This window comes from Corvus kubaryi, unplaced genomic scaffold, assembly GCF_017639235.1.
Source record: "Corvus kubaryi isolate FWS band 111438036 unplaced genomic scaffold, C.kubaryi_AGA036_p1.0 66, whole genome shotgun sequence".
In the NCBI taxonomy this organism is placed as follows: Eukaryota; Metazoa; Chordata; class Aves; order Passeriformes; family Corvidae; genus Corvus; species Corvus kubaryi.
The window spans coordinates 35,441,717-35,461,384 of NW_024582054.1; the positions used below are offsets into that span (position 1 = coordinate 35,441,717).

The following is a 19,668-nucleotide window of genomic DNA, read 5'->3' on the forward strand; positions in this document are numbered from 1 at the left end:
GCACAAAGCTCCCTGACACCAACACCCACCAGTCCAGAGCCTGGTCATCCTTGGGAACAGCCAGGTCCCAGCTCCTGGAATGGTTTCCTGGATTCAGTGCCAGGGGCTGCTCTGGGCCCTTGGATTTGTCCCCCTCTGTTCTCAAACTGCAGCTCTGGGCCCTGAGAGCTGCTCCCAGTCCAGGCACAGCTCCCTGGGCTGGCCAGGGTGGTTTCCATGTCTGGGATCTCCCGAGGGTCTGGAATTCTGCCTTGTCCCTCCCTGGGGCCGTTCAGGGAAGGTGCTGTGTGAAGGCACACCACAATTTCCCAAGCAGACACACTTTTCTTCCTTTTTGTCTCACATTAAGGAAAAAAAAAAAGTTTAAATCCAACCGAAAAATGGCTTTTACTCCACCTCATTCTTTGTACTCCAGAACATAAACCACTGATACCACTGGGGAATCTTAGTAAGGAAGATTATTGTTAAAAAATCTTATAATGTCCCACATACTGTGCCCTGGAGCCCTGATTAGGACAATTTCTGCCCAGAGCCACCACAGCCATGAAGATTTAAGAGCTTTTTAGCTACAATAACTCTGGTGCTGCCTCCTCTCCTGCCTCCAACCCTGCTGACGTGTTAAATGCTGAGCTAAGATTTAAGATGTGGGGTTGAGGGACCATTGCTGCCTGAAATGTGCAGAGGTGAGGCCATTGGTAGGGATCATTCACATGAGCAAGCAGCTCGATACTGATAGGATAATAATAAAAATAATGATTTATAATCAATATATATGATATATAATAATAATATATATAGTTATATATATTGTAATATACATTATATAGTATATTGTATATAATATAGAAATAGAATGTACTAAATAAAATAATATAATAACAGATAGGAAAAATATAATAATAATATAATAATAATAATAATAATAGTTGTTACTATTATTATTTCTTCTCCTGGACAGGACCCTGAGCTCCCAGGCTGAATCCTCTCTGGGCATCTCTGGAGTTGCCCTCTGAGTTGCTCTTTGTCCTCACAGCTGTCACCAGGCCCTGCAGACCCCTCTGCCACCCAGAGGGTGCAGATCTTTCTCCAGCATTCCAAGGTTCCAGCTCCAATGTTTGCCATGAGCTGGTGTGGGAGAGCTGAGCCTCTGGAAGCCTCCCCAGCACAGAGCTGGGTGTCCACCTTCCAGCTGCACTCCCAGCTGCTCCCAGCCTGAACTGGTGTCCCAGGATGTCACACACCTTGGCTGTCACGCAGCTCCTGCCCCGCTGCCGCTTGGCTCCTCCCTGCTGGGGCCTGGCCCAGGCTCTGGAGCGGCTCCTGCCCCGCTGGAAATCCCCACTGTCCTCACTGGACGTGTCCGACTGGAACAGGGAACACACAGAGTGAGCAAGGGCACAGCGAGGAATAATTCCATTAAAGGCTCTGAACCCCAGACCACTGTGGGTGGGAAGGGACCTCAAAGCTCCTCCAGTGCCACCCCTGCCATGGGCAGGGACACCTCCCACTAACAGCACAGAAAAATGGGGTTTGGGAGGAAAATCAGGCAAAATGGGACATGAATTTGCTTCTTTTGGTTCAAAGCTTTGTGCAGGAAGGTTATTTTACTCTTCCTGGCTGGTACAATATTTCACTGCCAAACAACAACTCCAAAGTCATCAAAGCCCCCGGATCCCTGGCAGTGCCCAAGGCCAGGCTGGACATTGGGGCTGGGAGCAGCCTGGGACAGTGGGAGGTGTCCCTGCCCATGGCAGGGGTGGGGCTGGGTGGGATTTAAGGTCCCTCCAGCCCAAACCATTCTGGGATTGTGGGATCTCTGGAGAGCCTGGGGAGGGACTGAAGGGGAGCAGGAATGGGTTCCCATTATTTCTCCCCCCTTCCATTGCTGACCACGCTCGGGGGGCGCCGGCGTTTCCTGGTGAGCCGAGCTGGACACTCCGAGTCACTCTGATCCATCCCCTGTGGGAACAGAACGGACGTCAGTGCACACAGCGTTTGTGTTTCGCTGGTTTAAGTGTCATTCTGCTCTCTTGTCTATTTTCTTTCCCTTCAGACTCACATCAGGAGACTTCAAAACATTCTTTTTTATCCTGTTTTTCCTCTGGAAAACGATCTCTTCCTCACTGTCACTGCTGGCTCCTGCAGAAAGCAGAGTAAACAACATTCACCAGAATTGCACAGTTCCCAATACAATTTTGTTCTAAGTGAGCAATCAAAGCGTGCCTCTCTCAGAAAAGCACCTCCAAAGGAGATTATTTATTGATCTACAGGGTGAATATTGTTCTCTGCAGCCTTGGTAATGGAAAGAGATAATCTCCCGCTGGGATGGACAATAAATCCTGCTTCCCTGGAGAGTCCCGGGGGGGAAGTGATTACCCCAGGCAGCACAAAGGCAGAAAAAGGCAAGGGAAGCAGGAAACCAAGAGAAGAAGCCGTTAAAAGTTGATTGAGCAAGAGTCAGAGTTGTGGCAGCACTTTGTGACACAAATCCCTGTGACAGCACCGAGTGGGGCCTGCAAATGGTCACTGCCTGAGAGGCCACGGGGCTGCTCCAGGGCTGGAGCCCCTCTGGAGCCAGGCTGGGAGAGCTGGGAGGGCTCACAGGAGAGGAGAAGCTCCAGGGAGAGCTCCGAGCCCCTTGCAGGGCCTAAAGGGGCTCCAGGAGAGCTGCAGAGGGACTGGGGACAAGGGATGGAGGGACAGGAGCCAGGGAACGTCCCCTCACGGACCCAGCTTCCAGCACACAGCCACTATTCCTCTTCCTTCCAATCTTCCCACCCCAGTCATAAAACCCAGGTGAGGATCCAAAAGATACTGGATCCTGTTCCCTAACTGTGAAGGTCCAACACCTGTCCCACCAAAATCCCTACCTGCAGCAGGAGCCACACGGGATCCATGGAGCTTGGTGTTTTCCAGGCCTTCTGTCCTTCCTGAAGGGGAATCCATGGCTGAGCTCCCAAAGTTCTGCCTCCCTGGGCTTTTTTGGACTTGATCTACAGGAGGAACCTCTGGAATTTGCTCCCTGGCATTCGAGAAGACTTTCATAGGAATTCTTTTGACAGCTTTGATATCCACACCCTTCCTACTTGTTGGGGTCAGAAGTGCTGAAGGCAAAGGTCCAGGGGGTTCCCTTCCCATTCTGCTGCCCCCTGACTTCAGGAGAGGCCCTGCAGCAGGAGCCTCTGTCCCTTCCCTGCCACTCCTGCCCCTGCTCTGGAATGACATCGGTGTGGACACGTCCCTTCTCCGGAGCCTCCTGCAGTCCCATCCAGGCGAGGTTTCCAGCCTGGAGCCATCACTCAGGGACATGTTTGCATCCTCAGTGGATTCAGCCCCTGGGGCACCGTTCAGTTTGGGGTTATCAGCATTCCTGGTCTCCTCAGAGGTTTCATCCCCGCTCTCCTCGATGGAGAAGCCCAGGTCGAAGGTCACGGAGAACAGTTCCTGGGAGCAGTCGTAGGGATCCTCCTTCTCCAGGCACTGCTGGGCCACTCCTGATGTTCCCATGGATTCCCTGCTGCCGGGCTGCTCCCTGCAGGGCTGGGCGGGGGTCACACTCGGGAACTCCCTGCCGGGCTCTCCATCCATCCCAGCGATGCTCCCAGCTGGACCTGCCCTGGCTGCAGGCTCAGGGCTCAGGGAGCTGCCCTCGCCCGTGTCCTCGCCAGCCTCATCCTCAAACAGATGGAGACTCTGCTCCTCGCCAGGAACCACAGCCTCGTGCTCAAGGGCAGCCTCTCCCGTGTCCTTGGGAACAAAGGGCTCCTTTGCAGGGCCGTTTGTCAGGAGCTGGTTCATGCTGGGAATGTTGTTTGGGATTTCAGGGAATTCCTCAGTGTCAAACAGGCCATCGAAGCTGTCGTCCCAGAGCTGCTCCTCCTCATCCACAGCAGCCTTGGGAGGTGGCACAGTTTTGGACCAACGGGGACTTTCTGAGGCACAGAATTCCCTGGGGACTGTCACTTTGGGATTCTCCAGGAGCAGCAGTGCAGGATCAGTTTTTGGGGATGCGAGGGAGATGCTGCCCTGCAGTGCCTCTGAGTGACCATCGGGGAGAACTTTTGGGGAAGGAGATGTTGTTCCTTCACTTCTCATCGCGCTCTCCAAGCCCTCCAGTTTATCCCCAGAGGGAGGGGACTGGGATAAAAGCCTTTGCACCTGGGAGAATGCTTGTTCCAGCCCCGGGGGCTCCTGGGGCCGTCCCACGAGCGGGAATGAATCCCTGCAGGATTCGGGGAGGTAGAACAGGTCCGAGGCCACGGGAGAGGTCTCGTACCCCGAATCCGTGTGGATCCACCCCAGGGATCCGCAGGCTTTACCTGCAGGGCTGTTTCCCTGGGCTGCTGGACTCGCAGGGGTTTCAGTGCCTTCGCCGTGGTCACACAGGTCAATAAATGCATTTAAATCAAATGTCACCTCCAGCCCCTCGTCCCTGTCACTGCCCGGGTCAGAGTGCCCAGCCAGAGCAAGCCTTGCTCCTGAGGGAGAAGCCGAAGGATCCCGAGGTAACACAGGCACATCCTCACTGAGTCCAGCAGCTCTTCTGGGAGCCTTGGGTTTGGTTATTTTAAAGGTGGCAAAGAACTCGCTCCCATTATCACCTCTATCAGGTGAGAGTGGTTTTGGTTTCGATTTTGCCAGGTCTTTCCTGGAGCTGCGACCTCTCTGCTCGAAGGGGGGGTTGGCCGTGGAGAGATGCCTTTGATTCCCGGGAATATGCACATCTTCCATCCGTAAGTGGGGCCGGAGCTCCCGCTCATAGCTGCAGTCTCCCTGGGGACACAGGGCAGTGGTTACCAGAGACGCACCCAGGCGCCCCGGGGCTGCTCACAGCCAGGTTCACAGCAAGGGACAAAGGTTTTGTTCTCCTAAAGAACTTCCCACGGACTCTGAATTAACTTTTCGTGGGTGTCTATAAAGCCCTGTTAGAAAGGCAAGCAGAAGCACAGTGCACCTGGACACGTGGGATCTGAGCAGAAGGAACAATCATTTTTTGGCAGTTCAGGCAGATGGATCCCTGAACTCCTTCACCCCTAAAATTACACGAGGTACCTTTATGGAATAGAAGGTGAGAAAAATGACTGTGACAATCAGAGATGGGATTGTCTGGAGGTACTTCTGGAAGCAGGATCCAAAGCCACCTTCCAGGAATTTGAAGACTGATCCCAAACAGGGTTGGGGATCCTCTCTGGTTGCAGCAGGCAAAGCAAACTGTGCAGTGATAACAGATTTTGTCATGAATCATCAGCATCGTTTCAACACCGATTTCACACACACACTGATGCTTAGACCATCCATTTGTAATGGCATCCAAAGAAACTCCAAATCTGGATTTTTAGTTAAAGGTCACCCAGACTACACCAGCTGCCTTAGGAGAAGGATTAATAAAAACAGTGAGGAAAGGAATTATCATGAGAGGGTTAAAGGATGATTTTGATCTGGCAGGTTCCAAATTACTCCTTTCCCTCAAGCCTGGTCAAAACACAGACTCAAGACATGGGATTCTTTGTCTGAAATCCAAGAGGAACGACAAACCTGGGTCCAGCTCCCTCCCCAGGTGTCAGCCGAGGAGGGGAACACTGGGCTGATGATAACAGGGCTGATAAGGGTCTGTTTGGGTTTATCTAAGGAACAACTGCCCTTGCACAAGGACTCAATTCAAGCATTTCAGCTTTACACAAACGAGACAGAAATTAAATGGATTAAGGATTAGTTAATGAGCTGCCAAACCACTGAACACTGGTGAAACAGGAGGAGGTGCTGCCCCTGCCCACCCCACACAGTTCTGAGAGCGCAGCGCTGATCAGGCTCGGCCTACTATTGTCCTGTGACCCAAAATTAACCAAAGTGCAACCCCCCAAACCTCCAAACCCCATCAAAGTACAACCCCCAAACCTCCAAACCCCAAAGTACAACCCCCCAAAACCTCCAGACCCAAATCCCATCAAAGTACAACCCCCAAACCTAAAACTAACCAAACAACAAACCCCCCAAAACTCAAAACCAATCAAACTACAATCCCTAAAGCCCACAAACCCCACACTCATCAAACTACAAACCTCAAACCTACAAATCTCAAACTCCTCAAACTACAACCCCAAAACCTACAAACTCAAAACCAAACTACAACCCCTAAACCCTACCAATCCAAACCCAATCAAACTACAACCCTCAAAACCTCCAAACCCCAAAGTCAAACTACAACCCTCAAATGCAATCAAAATACAACTCCCAAAAGCTACAATCCCAAACCCAAACAAAACACAACCTCCAAAACTTACAAACTCAAAACTCAAACTACAACCCTCAAAACCTCCAAAACCCAAACTCAAGCTACGACCCCCAAAACCAAACTACAACCCTCCCAAGCCTCCAAATACAAAACCACTCAAGCTACAACCCCCAAAACCTACAACCCCCAAACGAATCAAGTTTCCCAGAGCAGCTGGGGCTGCCCCTGGATCCCTGGCAGTGCCCAAGGCCAGGCTGGACATTGGGGCTGGGAGCAGCCTGGGACAGTGGGAGGTGTCCCTGCCAGGGCAGGGGTGGGATTGGGTGGGATTTAAGGTCCTTCCCTCCCAAACCATTCCAGGATTGTGGGATTCTCCCCCAGCCAACAGGATCAGGGAGGAGTTTTCCCAGGAATGTCCCCAGGCCCCTCCACATTCCCTCTGACTGTGCTCTGATGGAGAACAGCCCCACTGCAGCCTGGCAGCGCTGCTGGGGCCAAATTTAGCATCTAGGCCAAAGCTCAGTAACCTCATTTGGGGCTCCCAGGGTTATGTAACTGCTCCACTTCCCGGGGCCACTCCAAACACTTTCTCCAGAACAAAACGCCGTGTCCCAGCCAGGGCAGCTAATGCTGAGCCAGTGAAAGGGCAGATTTGGAATTATCACATTTTGGCCTGGACGTACCCAACTTGTGGAACCTTAAATTACCTGCTCAGCTCCTCTCTAACCCAGAGGGTTCCAGGGTGTACCAGCTCCTCGGAAAATAGGTCAGGAGCAGGAAAACAGCATCCCTCTGAGATTATTGCATTCAATCAATGACCCTGCCTGGAACCACTGATTCACTTGATAAAACAAAATATGTTTTAATATAGAAAATAGAAGCAGAAAAGTAAACTTAGGATATTAAACTTTTCACTTTTAGTATATAAATATATGTGTATTTATATAAAATATACACCCATTCTGTTTCCCAGTACTTCAATTTAAGGCATCAAGTACCAAAATTGAAATTACCCCCTCTCTCCTCATAAGCTGCTTTGGGTGCACATTTTCTAACAAGATTCATCTGCCTGATGAAACCCCAGTGATGTTGCTATTTGGAAATCAAAGATAAATCTGTAGACAGCTACAGTGTGGATTTTTAACAATTAAAACTCCTTTAATTGAAAGCCTGAGTGAAACCACGCAGAATTCCCCCTTTGGGGTGGGCTGGCCAAGCCAATGCTGCTCCTCAGACCCTCCCAGCCACCCCATTCCCCCTCTCCTCTCCAGGGGCTTAGAACAGCTTTAAGCTCCTTCCCAACCCAAACCATTCTGTGATTCCAGGAATTTTTTCTGATCATCTTTTACATCTTTTACCAAAACTCCTGTTTTGCTGCAGCACAAATGGTCACTTCCCAAAGCACTCCCAAACCTGGTGCCCTGTGACTGCCCTGCTCCTCACCCTCAGCTCAGAACAGCCCTGTACTCATTATCCCTTCCAGGAACTGGTTAATGAGCAGAGTAATCAATCCCTGTTCCATGATTGCTCCATTTCCAGAACGCACTTCAGGGGAAGAACAACTTTTTTTCTGGAGGTTTAAGTGTATTCCATGAGAAGATCTTTACAAATGTATTTAGTTGAGTCATGGAAGAAGCCTGAGGGACACAGAAACCCCCATTTCCTTCTCCCAAACTGTGATCATTCTCTCCCTAATGGCATCACATTATTGATGCACCAGCTCATTCTGTTGGGTTTTGCTGTCTGCTACCCAATAAAACCAGAAAGTTTGATTGAAAAGAAAGATTGTTACAAACACAGGGTGTCTGCCCTGGCAAACGCAGGAACTGGCATCATTAAAGAGGCTGAAGAGGTGAATGTTCAACAGCATCAGGAGATAAATCTGGGTGCCCAGAGCAGCTGGGGCTGCCCCTGGATCCCTGGCAGTGCCCAAGGCCAGGCTGGACATTGGGGCTGGGATTTAGGGTCTATTGGTGCCTATCCTCAGCGCTTTCACCCCATCTGAGCTCTTGTTAAAGAGAGATGGGACTATGCAATTACACAGGATTTATTGCTTAAAATAACACATAAGGCAGCAGTCTCGAGGCGTGAGGTTTGCACTACATCAGAGTAATGGCCAATAGTCACAAGGCAAAGGGCTACACTGCAATTTATAACTTTCTAATCCAATAGACACTTAAAAGGAAACTTTGTTTTGACTTTGTGACCCATCACCTGTGGAACTTCTCACCGCAGTGCGGTTGTGTCTTACCCAATAGCCTGTCATGTCACGTCCACACAGAGACCACCTCTACAACATCTGAATTCTTAACCTATAAAATCACATTATTATACTCAAAACCCTTCACCATAGCACCCAGTGCATATTTTTACTTTTAACTATAAAAACCACAGGTTTGTAGTTCTCTTGCTTAAAGTCTGTAAATCTCTGTCAATTATGCCTGACCTGATCCCTTCCAGGGCTGTAAATCAAACCCACCCCTAACTGCAGGAGTCTTTACTCCTCTGTTTCCCACAAAGGTCCCTCCAACCCAAACCATTCCAGGATTCCATGATAACAATCCCACTTACTGAGAACATGCCCTGCCCCTGCTTGGGTACCCCTGTTCTCTCCGTGTTTAGCGTTGGGAAGGCAGAGCTGGAAGCTGAGGGTGTGGATTCATGGAATGGCTGGGCTTGGAAGGACCTGCAGGACCATCCAGTCCCGCTCCCAAATCACTGGGACTTCTCTGTTCTCACTGGGAGCACAAACTCAGCACCAGGAAAAGCACAAAGCACCTGCAGTTCCAGCTCTGAACAACCCAGCCCTGCTCTCAGTTAATGCTTGGTCCCAAATCGTTTGGCAACAAGACCAGAACAATCAGTATAAAGGAACTGAGATTTTGGGGCTCCCTGGCACGTCACCCTCCAAAACCAACCCCAAACTCCTTCCACCTTCTCTGAAATCAGAGGTTTTGACACATCTCAGAAGAGGATTTTAATCAGAGAGAAGTTACTGGCAACGAGGATCTAAAAAACCCAGATAAAACGATTTCATTGTCCTTACTTGAACCATTTTTCACTTTGCATTCAGGGTCTCCTGAGAAAAAAGGTCCAGCTGGCTGAAAACACCGAATTTCTCCCCAAAACACGTCTGATTTAAGGCTCCAAAAGCATGGGAAGGCTTTTCAGGTTCACTGGGATTCTGGGGTGTCCTGGGGATGGTTTCCCTGCTGTCAGGGAGTTCATCTGGAGCATCCCCTGGGGCACCCAGACAGATGATAAATGACAGCTGATTTCAGGGCCACTGGTTCCAGAGTCATCCCAGGGTTAGGAGATGCTTCCCTCCCAAGGTGTTTGGAGTCAGAGGGTGAAAAACGGAGACAATCCCAAAGCTTTGGGGATTTATTTTGTTTTTTGTGTGAAAAGCTGCGAGTTCACACTGCCAGCTTGGAAGTGGGAAAGGTGCAGAGTTCCCCTCCCACTCTGGACACGGAAATGAAGCATTCCTCATCTCCTAAGGAACAACAAAGCACCAGCACTGCCCTGCTCCCCCCAGAAACCCGCACAAACATCATCCCCACAAAAAGGATTACTCTGCCTGACCTTATTTCCAAACAGCACGGTTTAATTTGCAAAAAAATGCTTAAAAGAGATTGAATTATTTTGCAGAAGGACAACTCGATTTGTTCCCATGTTGCACCCAAAATCCCCTGGGGAGTAAATCCCCCCATGTGCCCATAGGCATTGCTGCAGCAATAAAGCCCCCGGGGCATTAAAGACTTTGCTGGATGTGCCTTTTTGAGGGGTCATATTTAGGGCTTCTTTGACTTTTTGATTTCCTTTTGACTGGGCCAACTTCTTCTCTAAGATTTTAAGAGCATGTAAATATAATATGATTTTTTGCCAACCATTTTCACTTCATCTAGTTAAAAAAAAAGCCTTTAAATTGACTTTTTTTAAGCTATTGTACAAAATACAAATTTCTTGAGTCACTGAGTGAGTACAAGGAAAGGAAAGCCACACATCAATGAATTTCTTCTCTAACAGGAAAGAAAACACCCAAAAACCCCCCACAAATACCTCTTGTGCAGGCTTGTAGTAAGTCATGACAAATCTCTGAATGAAATTGATAATTGATCAGAAATTTCCAGATCATTTGGCTATTCACAGTAAAACAATGATTTGCTTGATTTTATATTTTACCCCCCAGCAAGAAACGAATCAATTAAACCATGGTTTGAGGTTCCCTCTCTCGGGTATTTAAGGAAAGAGCTTTGACCTGTATTGGTCTTAAACCCCTCTGTTAATTAAGCACCGTAAACGAACGTCAGCCAGATCAGCTGGGTGTATTTAGCCATGGAATATTTATAGCAGGAGCCTGGATGCACAGCACATCCACGGAAACCATTCCATCAGAGGATCATGGAATGGTTGGAAAGGACCTTAAATCCCACCCAGCCCCAGCCCTGCCATGGCAGGGACACCTCCCACTGTCCCAGGCTGCTCCCAGCCCCAATGTCCAGCCTGGCCTTGGGCACTGCCAGGGATCCAGGGGCAGCCCCAGCTGCTCTGGCAATTCCAGCCCAGCCCCTGCCCACCCTCCCAGCCAGCAATTCCCAATTCCCAGTCTCCCATCCAGCCCTGCCCTCTGGCACTGGGAAGCCATTCCCTGGCTCCTGTCCTTCCAGGCCTTGTCCCCAGTCCCTCTGCAGCTCTCCTGGAGCCCCTTCAGGCCCTGCAAGGGGCTTGGAGCTCTCCCAGGTCCCTTCTCTTCTCCAGGTGAAGATTTTGGTGCGTTCCAGTGGGAACATACCCTGCCTTGGGAACACTGCCAGCGCCTTTCAGGGAAGGCAAGGAGGACTTCAGGGAATGTTAATGAAACTCTCACACAAGAGCTCAGTGTCAGAGCTGACAGATCAGATGAGATCAGGACAAAGTTGCATCTTCCCTTTCTGTGGAACAGTCTCGGCGCAGTTTTGGTGTCCTTGGCCTGGCACCAACTGGTTCAGTATGAAAAGGAGCCCAAGAACCTCTGAAGTTTGAAACCCTGGAGTCGGTGCCAGTGCTTTGTCGCTCCCCAGGAGGCTCCAGAGGGTGAGTGCTGGGCCTTGTGTCAGCTCTGGTGCTGCTGGAGGCGCTTTGGGCGCAGCAGGGACAGCCAGGGAGGATCCCTCCTCCCAACGAGGGAGCTCCGCAGCCCCACCTCGGCCTGGCTAACACACTCCGGAGAGGCTGGAAGCCAACCCACCTGCAACTCCCACAGAGGAGCACAAGGGGAGCTGAGGGGGCTCAGCCTGGAGAAAGGGAGGCTCAGGGGGCACCTTCTGATTCTCGAACCATTTCTCTCCTCCTGACGTCCTTGCCCTGCCCATCCCTGCCCTCTCCCCGACCCCTCTCTCCCCCTGCACTGTGTCCTTGACCCCAGCTGGGGACAGGGACAGTCAGAGAAGTCAGGAATGTCTCTGGTGTGATGGAGAAGCTGATCTGAGCTGGGCAGGGCTGTTCACAGCCTCCCTTCCACCCTCTCCGAGCAAGGAGCACAACTACAATGTCTCCATTCTCCTCCTCGATTAGTTCTGGTATTATTCAGGAAACTCTGGCAGCTTAGCAACAGATTCTGATGACCTAAAAAACTTCCACGTGCTGAAAGGGACGTGGGGAGCTCAGCTGGAGGGGAAAAATCATGTGGTGAACCACTGAAGCCGCCATCCACCTCTACACCCACTTCCTTGTGCCTTCCATACGGATCTCTCTATCCATCCCTGCCAGAAAACAGAATTCCCATCTCCCAAGCCATTTCCATCCGTGTTTGTTTGGCTCAGCTCCTCTTATCCCTTAACCCTTAGGAACAATTCTCTTTTCAGTTCAAAAAAAAACAAACCCAAAAAGCTTTAAACAAAAAACGAATGCCCTAAAACACGCAATGTGCTCCTGCATGACTTTTCTGGGATGATTTTGATGTGCACACGATACCAAACTCTTCCCTACTCCTGGAACAACTCTGATCTCCCTGCTGGTGGCTTTGCTCTTTGACACTTGTAGCTCTTGTATTTAATGTCATTCTGTCACAAACTGATACTGGAATCCATAAAAAAAAGGCTGATTTAAGGGTGGGGCTTTTTCCTGCGTAAGGAAACACGAAATATTTTTGAACAGTTTCTGTGGGAAGGATTAGGAATCACAGAATAGCAGAGAGAGACATCTTGAAACAAGGTTAAACACACACGATTCATTTCACAATTCTTTTCTTTTTTAATTTAATTGTTTTTAAACTATTCTAACTGTACATTCAGTTTAGAGCCAGCCAGAGGCAGCCCCTTACCTGCTGATGCCTCATCAGCTCCATCATTTCCATGGCAGCGATGAAGAGGTGACAACGATCCGAGTGATCCACCTGGGACGTGGGAAGGGGCTGGTTCTGCCAAAGGCTCCACTCAGACAAGGAGAGCTCCCGGGCTGCCCCCTCCTCGGGCTTCTGCAGTGGAAACAGGGAGGGGAAAGGAGATTTTCAGCAAGGAATTGTTTAGCAAAACTTCTCTGTCAGGGACAATGAATACTGACATGCAGAGAAGGATTTAAACTTCATCACACAGGTTTAAGTCTGGTCTAAAATAAAAACATCAGGAGCAAGCTGGGCTAGGGGAAGGTGCCTAGGTGTCCCTGCCCAGGGCAGGGGTGGAATGAGATGGGTTGAAGATCCCTTTAAACCCAAACCACCCTCTGTGGGACTCTGTGAATACAGCATCCTGCATGGAGCTCTTAAAAACAGGAGTAGAACTTAATGGATGCTGAAACTTCTTAATTTATTTTTAACTTGGGGTACGAACTTTTAACGTACAGACCGAACCTCAAAGACACATTTCAAACATCTAGTTGCTAAATCCCTAACCTCAAAAACCCACATTTAAATCTCAAAAAGGCATTTTTATCACAAACTTCCTCCAAATCCAGAGTTAACTCTGTTGTTTTCAGCATCCTTCAGGCCCCGTGTCTCAGGAAACATTCCATGGAACTCACTGGTGTTTCTTCCAGGTTTTCTATGGTTTCAAACTGAACTTGAGGCAATACTGGTTCCTTTATTCCATCACTTTCCTTAATCCTGTAGAGTCTGTCCCATATTTCCAACTCCTCAGGTGACAAGGACCAGCTCTCATGGGAGTGCATTTGCTTTTGGCCTATGGGGGCAAGAACAAGGACAGGGAAACGTTACCTGCTTTGGGAAAAGGGATGCACAGAATAAATCCACCTGGTGTGGTGCCAGGCACAAGGAAAAATCATCTCTGTGCCACAGCCAAAACTGCAGAGAATCTGAAGCCAGGGACAAGAATCCCAAGAGTGTTAATGATTCATATGGATAAATACCTGTTAAACAGCTGCTTTGGGAAAGGGCATCATATGAGAACAGAGAGAGACAGATACAAATCATCACTGTCCCAAATAATGGCAAATCCCCTAAAGAGCCATGGGTGAGCAGTGATTCCAAAGAACCAGAGCTGAGGCTGTGAGTGCTTTCAGGCCAGCTGTGTGAAGCTTGGCGAAGAACACTGAAGGGAATTTGCCAGTGTCTGTGCAGACAGGATTTGGGGTGAGTCTGCAGCCCAGGCTCTTTTGGGAATTAATGCCACACAAGAGGAACCAGCCTGGGTCTCTCAATGCTCTCAAGCTCCAGCTGTCAGGGGCTGGGTCTGCACAGATCAAACCCTGAGAGTCCTGCTCGTGCTCAGGAAAACCTGGAAAAATGAACCAACACTGATGCTTTTAAGGCCATCGTGAAATGATCCCAGAAGATCAACACCACTGTGAAGTATTTCTGACTCAAGTGTAGGAGATGTCACATCCCTGAAGAGAGAACTCCCAGTCCAAGGACCTGGCAGAGAGGACAAAAGAGAGACCTGAAGGAAAAGGAAACTAACAATTCTCAGAGAAGCATTTGGAATCAGGGAATATCCTGAGTGGGAAGGGACCCACAGGGATCACAGAATCAGGAGATAGGATGAGTGGGAAAGGACCCACAGGGATCACAGAATCAGGGAATATCCTGAGTGGGAAAGGACCCACAGGGATCAGAGAATCAGGGAATTTCCTGAGTGGGAAAGGACCCACAGGGATCACAGAAACAGGGAATATCCTGAGTGGGAAGGGACCCACAGGGATCACAGAATCGGGGAATTTCCTGAGTGGGAAGGGACCCACAGGGACCATCCAGTCCCAGCCCTGTCCCTGCACAGACACCCCAACAATCCCGCCCTGTGCATGTTGCCCAAAGGCTCCTGGAGCTCTGGCAGCCTCGGGGCTGTGCCCATTCCCAGTTCCTGAGGAACTGTTGCCATCCAGACCCATCAGGGAGTGCTGAGAACAACAGATGACTTCAGCCCCATGTTCCAGCCCCGCTCTGTGGGACAGAGACAAGATGATCCCATGAGATCAGCCCCAGTGATCCATGGTGCAACCCTGCCAGGCAAGGAGCCCTGGAGCAGCTGGCAGAACTCGGGAACAGACGCTTCCCAGAGCTCTGGGTGTCCTGCTGGGGAGCACAGGGAGGATTGTGGCTGTCCAGAACATTTCCCCAACGTAAGGAAAGAGGGACATGACAAACATGACTGCTGCCTCCAGAGTGAGAGTACAGGGAGAACATTCCCATCCTCAGTGAGGCTGATAAGGATCCAGGGCTGGGAATCACCACGTCCTGCAGTCACTGGCACAGCCTCTCCCCTCCATGGGAAGCAGCTCGTGCTGTCTCATGGGGAATTATCCTCCAGAACACTCTGAGTTAGGGATGCCGTGTCCTACCAGGCACAAACACATCATCCACGTTATTTTCCCTGTTTTTCTCCAGAACCAAGGTATTTTCATTGTTCTTGAAGGGGGAAGAGAGCAAGAATTAGCCACTGGAAAGGCATGAAAACCCCACAGAGGATTAAACATAAAGCAGGTGTTGGTAGATTTTTAAAAAGTGAGTCCAAACCAATTATCATTGGGATAAAACCAGCAATTACAGAAATAACATGAAATTGTAAAATCAAACAAAGCCCACAGTTATTGACAACTCAAAATTGATCTATCTGGAAAGGAGAGAGTAGAGGAATTGTGGAGAACCAGCAGAAGAATTAAGAAAATGGGATTTCATCTGGACAAAAGCAAAAGGAATTACTGGGAGCTTGAAATGAGATTCAGCTCCCAGGAGCAACAATACCAACATGCTCCTCACTTTAGCAAACTCTTAAAAAAACCCCCAAACAAACAAAACCCAAAAATCAGAGAGAAAAAAGAAACTTAAAATACAAGAAATGATATAAGAGGCTGATGGAGGAAAGGGATTTTTTGCTGCACTTTTTGAAGGAGAGCTCTGAAAATGGAAGGACGCGCTTGGTTTATGATGGGGCAGCACAAGATATTGGATCCTTCTGGGACTGACAGACAAAATTTATGGAAGAGGTTTTGAAGTGAAAGCGGGGTGTAATATTAATAGAAATTGGATCAAATGAAGAAGAACAGGAAATGTGTATTTTTTCAGGTAATGAGTGGCAGGACCAGAGGAAACAGCCTCAAGTTGTGCCAGGGAAGGTTCAGGTTGGACATTGGGAGGAATTTCTTCATGGAAAGGGTGGTCAGGCCTTGGAACTGCTCAGGGCAGAGGTGGAATCCCCATCCCTGGGGGCATTTCCATCCATCTGTGGATGTGGCACTTGGGGACATGGGGCAGTGTGGCCCTGGCAGTGCTGGGCAGTGGTTGGACTCAATGGGCTCAGAGGGGTCTTCCAACCTGAATGATTCCATGATTGTATTGATTTTACCTAGAAAACAAGGAGAATGCTTGAAATTCCTGTGATAATTCAGCCCATGATAGCTCAGTTCCTGCCGTGGAGAAACCTGAGGATGAACTGGAGCTCAACAACAAAGTGAGAGCAGAGGTAAGAACACACCCGGCCCACTCACTGCTGCCAGCTTTGCCCATTTCTTACCATGGGAACGGGCACTAAAATGGAGAGAAAATGCAAAGAAGTCAACTCCTTTCTTTGTCTTCTTTTGGAGCTTTATCCCGAGTGTCACTAAAATCAGGAGCAGCCCCTGGCTCACCCAGCAACGAAGGGGATTCAACACAGGGCTGGTGCTCAGGGACCTGCACAGGGCAGCCCTGGCTGCCAGGAGGGGCACTCGGCCCTGGCCACCTCTGGGGACTCAGCCATGGCCACCTCTGGGGACTCAAGCCTGGCAACCTTCAGTAAATCAGCCCTGGCCACCTTGGGGACTCAACCCTGGCCACCTCCACTAAATCAACCCTGGCCACCTTGGGGACTCACCCCTGGCCACCTTGGGGACCCACTGCAGGCCCCTGTGGTGATGCAGAGCCCGCCCAGCCCTGGGGAGCTGCACCCGTGGCTCACACAAAAGGCACCCAGTAACTCCAGCCCTGCAGTGCTGCTCCCTCAGCAGGAATGTTCCCAGCATTATCGTTTTCTTTATGCCCTCCCTGCTCGTTTCTCTGCTCTAGGACAGACCAACAAAGGCTCCCAAAATGGTTATTTGCACTCCATGGTGTGCTCTGGTTGTTTTCCAGCAGCTGTGTCTGTTTAATCAGGTACTGAAACAGGAAGTTTCTCAAGGCTTCGAGTTTCTTCTTTCAAGAAGCTGCTGTTGGTCTTTACAGAAAGCACTAGCAAGGACATAGAGCATGAAAATTCCCAAGTATTTATAAAAAGTAGCTCTTTTTTCCTGACTTAGGATTGTGTTCAGCTTCCTGAGCATTCCAGCACCACTGAACTGCATCAGCTAAAAAGCCTCCAAGAGAATTTTCCAATTTTCCTCCAAGAGAGTCTGAACAATTCATAAACACCCTGCCCTCGCTTTCTCCTTTGGCTCCCATCAAAATCCTTCTGTTTTCAAGCATTTCTGGTTTATTGTCATTTAGGAAGCCACAATGCCCAGAGCAGCTGTGGCTGCCCCATCCCTGGGAGTGCCCAAGGCCAGGTTGGACAGGCCTTGGAGCAAGCTGGGATAGGGGAAGGTGTCCCTGCCCATGGGAACTCTAAGGAGCCTTTCTACCCAATCCAGTCCTGGATTCTGGGATTCTGGGATGAACATCTGCCTCCTCTGTCCGTAGCTGGAGCTCCTGACCTTCAGTGAGAGACTCCGTGGGGAAAGATGAGCAAAGGCCTGCCTGAGGATCTGGATAGGCAAGGACAGAGCTGTGAGGATGCCCAGGAAAGGCTGAGGGCTGAAGCAGCCCTGAGCAGTGTCTGAGCTGACAGAGTGACCCTGCAGAGCCCCAGGCCCCCATCAGAGGGGTTGGATGTGCTGGAAACATCATAATCCTCTTACCAGTGACACAGGAAAAGGGAGCAGATTTGTGCTGCAGGGAACTGGATCTCCTCTCTTTGGAAAGCATCCTTGAGGTGCTTGGCTCGTGTTTTTCAGCAGTGATAAACATTTTATGCACTTTGGGATTGATGCCTTCTGGAACCATCCGTGGGCTGTGCTGGTAGAAACGAAGGGTTTTGTTCCCTGAAATGGCTTTGTGGATGCTCCTTTTGTTACACTGGCTTTGGTTGTAAGTCTGAAAGAGAGGATAAATAGATAAATCACCTGGTGATTGATTGGTTCTTCACAGCATTTGATCAAAACTAAAAGAACACCTCAGTGCCTGTGGGGTTTCTCATTATTTTCTGTTCCCTCAGCAAGGCGTTGTTTGGTTTGGGGTTTTTTAATGGTCCAGAAGCAGGCACAGCACAGGAGAGAGAGAGAGAGAAAGGGGCACAGCCCGTGCCTGGGGGAAGTTACAATCTGCCACTGATACAGCGATGATGTAAATTAGATTACTCGGAAACAGGGAAAGGAGGTCAAGCAAAAAAAAAGGCCTAAGATGATTTGTTGATGTCATGAGTGCTCCGAGTCCTTTTAATTACACCCTGGTTTATTGTGCAACAGAGAAACCAAAGCTGGGCAGAGTGAGGAGGGAAGCTGGGGCTCAGTGTGGAACTGGTTTTGTGCTGTGCTCCTCTCCAAGGCCCTGAGTGGGACAGGGGCAGCTGCCACCTGACAGAGAGGATTTCAGGGACCATAAAAGATGCTCCTCGAATAAAGCTGGAAGAAGCCCACAGCTCTGATAAACCCCTCGGGCACTCTGAGAAACAACTTTTTAATCCTAGAACAGTCAAGCCCAGTGTTTTTATGGCAAAAAACCGTGGTATTACCAAATTAACAGCATCAGGGAGTTGTGGCTTTGCTGGCTTTTCCCTCCCCTGTGTTTCTCTGGGCTGAGCAGCTCCCCAGGACATGCTGAGCCCAATCCCAGCAGCTCCAGGGGTCTGGGACATGCGGGAGCTGCCACGTGGAACAGCTGACCCGGGAACACTGAGGCCACGGAAATTCCTGCCAGCATCACACTTCCACACCTGCACTGACCCCTTTCTCCCAATAAAACACCTTCAAAAGCTTTGTGGTTGACTTGAAGTGGTTTGATTGAAAACAACCTCTAAACTAAACCAAGGAAAATAAAAAAAAAAAAACAAACACAAAACCAAAACAAAAAGCCACACAAAGCCCAAACAAATTCCCATAAATTAATACATGGACATGAATTATTTAGGTGCCAATGAAGTGATGGGGAAGAATCTCCACACTGAGTCTCTTTCCAGTTCTGTTAAACTTAAAAAACCCAACAACAACCCCAAGAAACACCCTCGAGAAAAACCAAACAAACTGACCAAGGCAATATTGGTTTGCAATTAAACTTATTTCCTGATCTCAACATAACAAAATTATATACAATGACTGTTCTACCTGGGGGGAGGTTCTGCTTCAAAGATATCTGAGAAAATCTGGACCACAGAGTAATCCAACTACTTAAGTGAAGCTCCAAGGAATTTAAGGGACTATTTTATATCCCATTACAGAGCAGAGCTTTCAATAGTAACCAGCCTCTGTAAGCAGCATGAGAAAATATCTATTTACAAGCTCTACTCAGGTTTATCATTTTTAACTCTCATCCCTTCAAAGCAACTTTTTTCCCGTCAGGGAGGATTCTTTGCAGCATCATTCAGAATTAAATCCCTGCCACCCACAAATGCAAACCAGAGCTACAGCATTGGCTGGAATAAATGAAATAATACCAAGAGTCTGAAATTTTGGGTTTACAATTGGTTTGCACAGGTCTTGGATTTATTGGTTTGCACCTCCTTTCACCAGTGATGGCAGCAGGGACTGCCCAGCCTGTGCTGCCCAAATCCTGCCCTGTCCCATTCCATGGATGAGCCCAGGCTCTGCAGGGCTGTGGGATGGAGCTGGCACAGCTGTGGTGGGACCCCCCAGCTCCCAGCACACATTTCCAGCGGGACATGGATGTCCCAAGGGACAGTCTGTACTCAGGGATGATTAATTATGCTCTGCCTGAGTGCTGGGCTCCAGGAACTCAGCCAAAGTGGATTTGCACCTAAGCCGATCTCTTCAGCGTCACA

The 19,668-nt window shown here is 49.4% G+C and overlaps 1 protein-coding gene across 1 annotated transcript in view; it reads right to left on the bottom strand.

Moving 5' to 3' along the window:
• The window catches only part of FANCM (FA complementation group M), a 54,965-nt gene that overhangs the window by 6,904 nt on the left and 28,393 nt on the right, over window positions 1–19,668 (bottom strand). The window contains exons 11-17 of the mRNA XM_042047828.1: window positions 17,534–17,768; window positions 13,232–13,389; window positions 12,537–12,689; window positions 2,871–4,773; window positions 2,060–2,139; window positions 1,891–1,959; window positions 1,196–1,364 (exon numbers count right to left, since the gene is read on the bottom strand). Coding sequence (XP_041903762.1) covers window positions 1,196–1,364; window positions 1,891–1,959; window positions 2,060–2,139; window positions 2,871–4,773; window positions 12,537–12,689; window positions 13,232–13,389; window positions 17,534–17,768 — 2,767 coding nt within the window. The remainder of the gene's footprint in view (window positions 1–1,195; window positions 1,365–1,890; window positions 1,960–2,059; window positions 2,140–2,870; window positions 4,774–12,536; window positions 12,690–13,231; window positions 13,390–17,533; window positions 17,769–19,668) is intronic.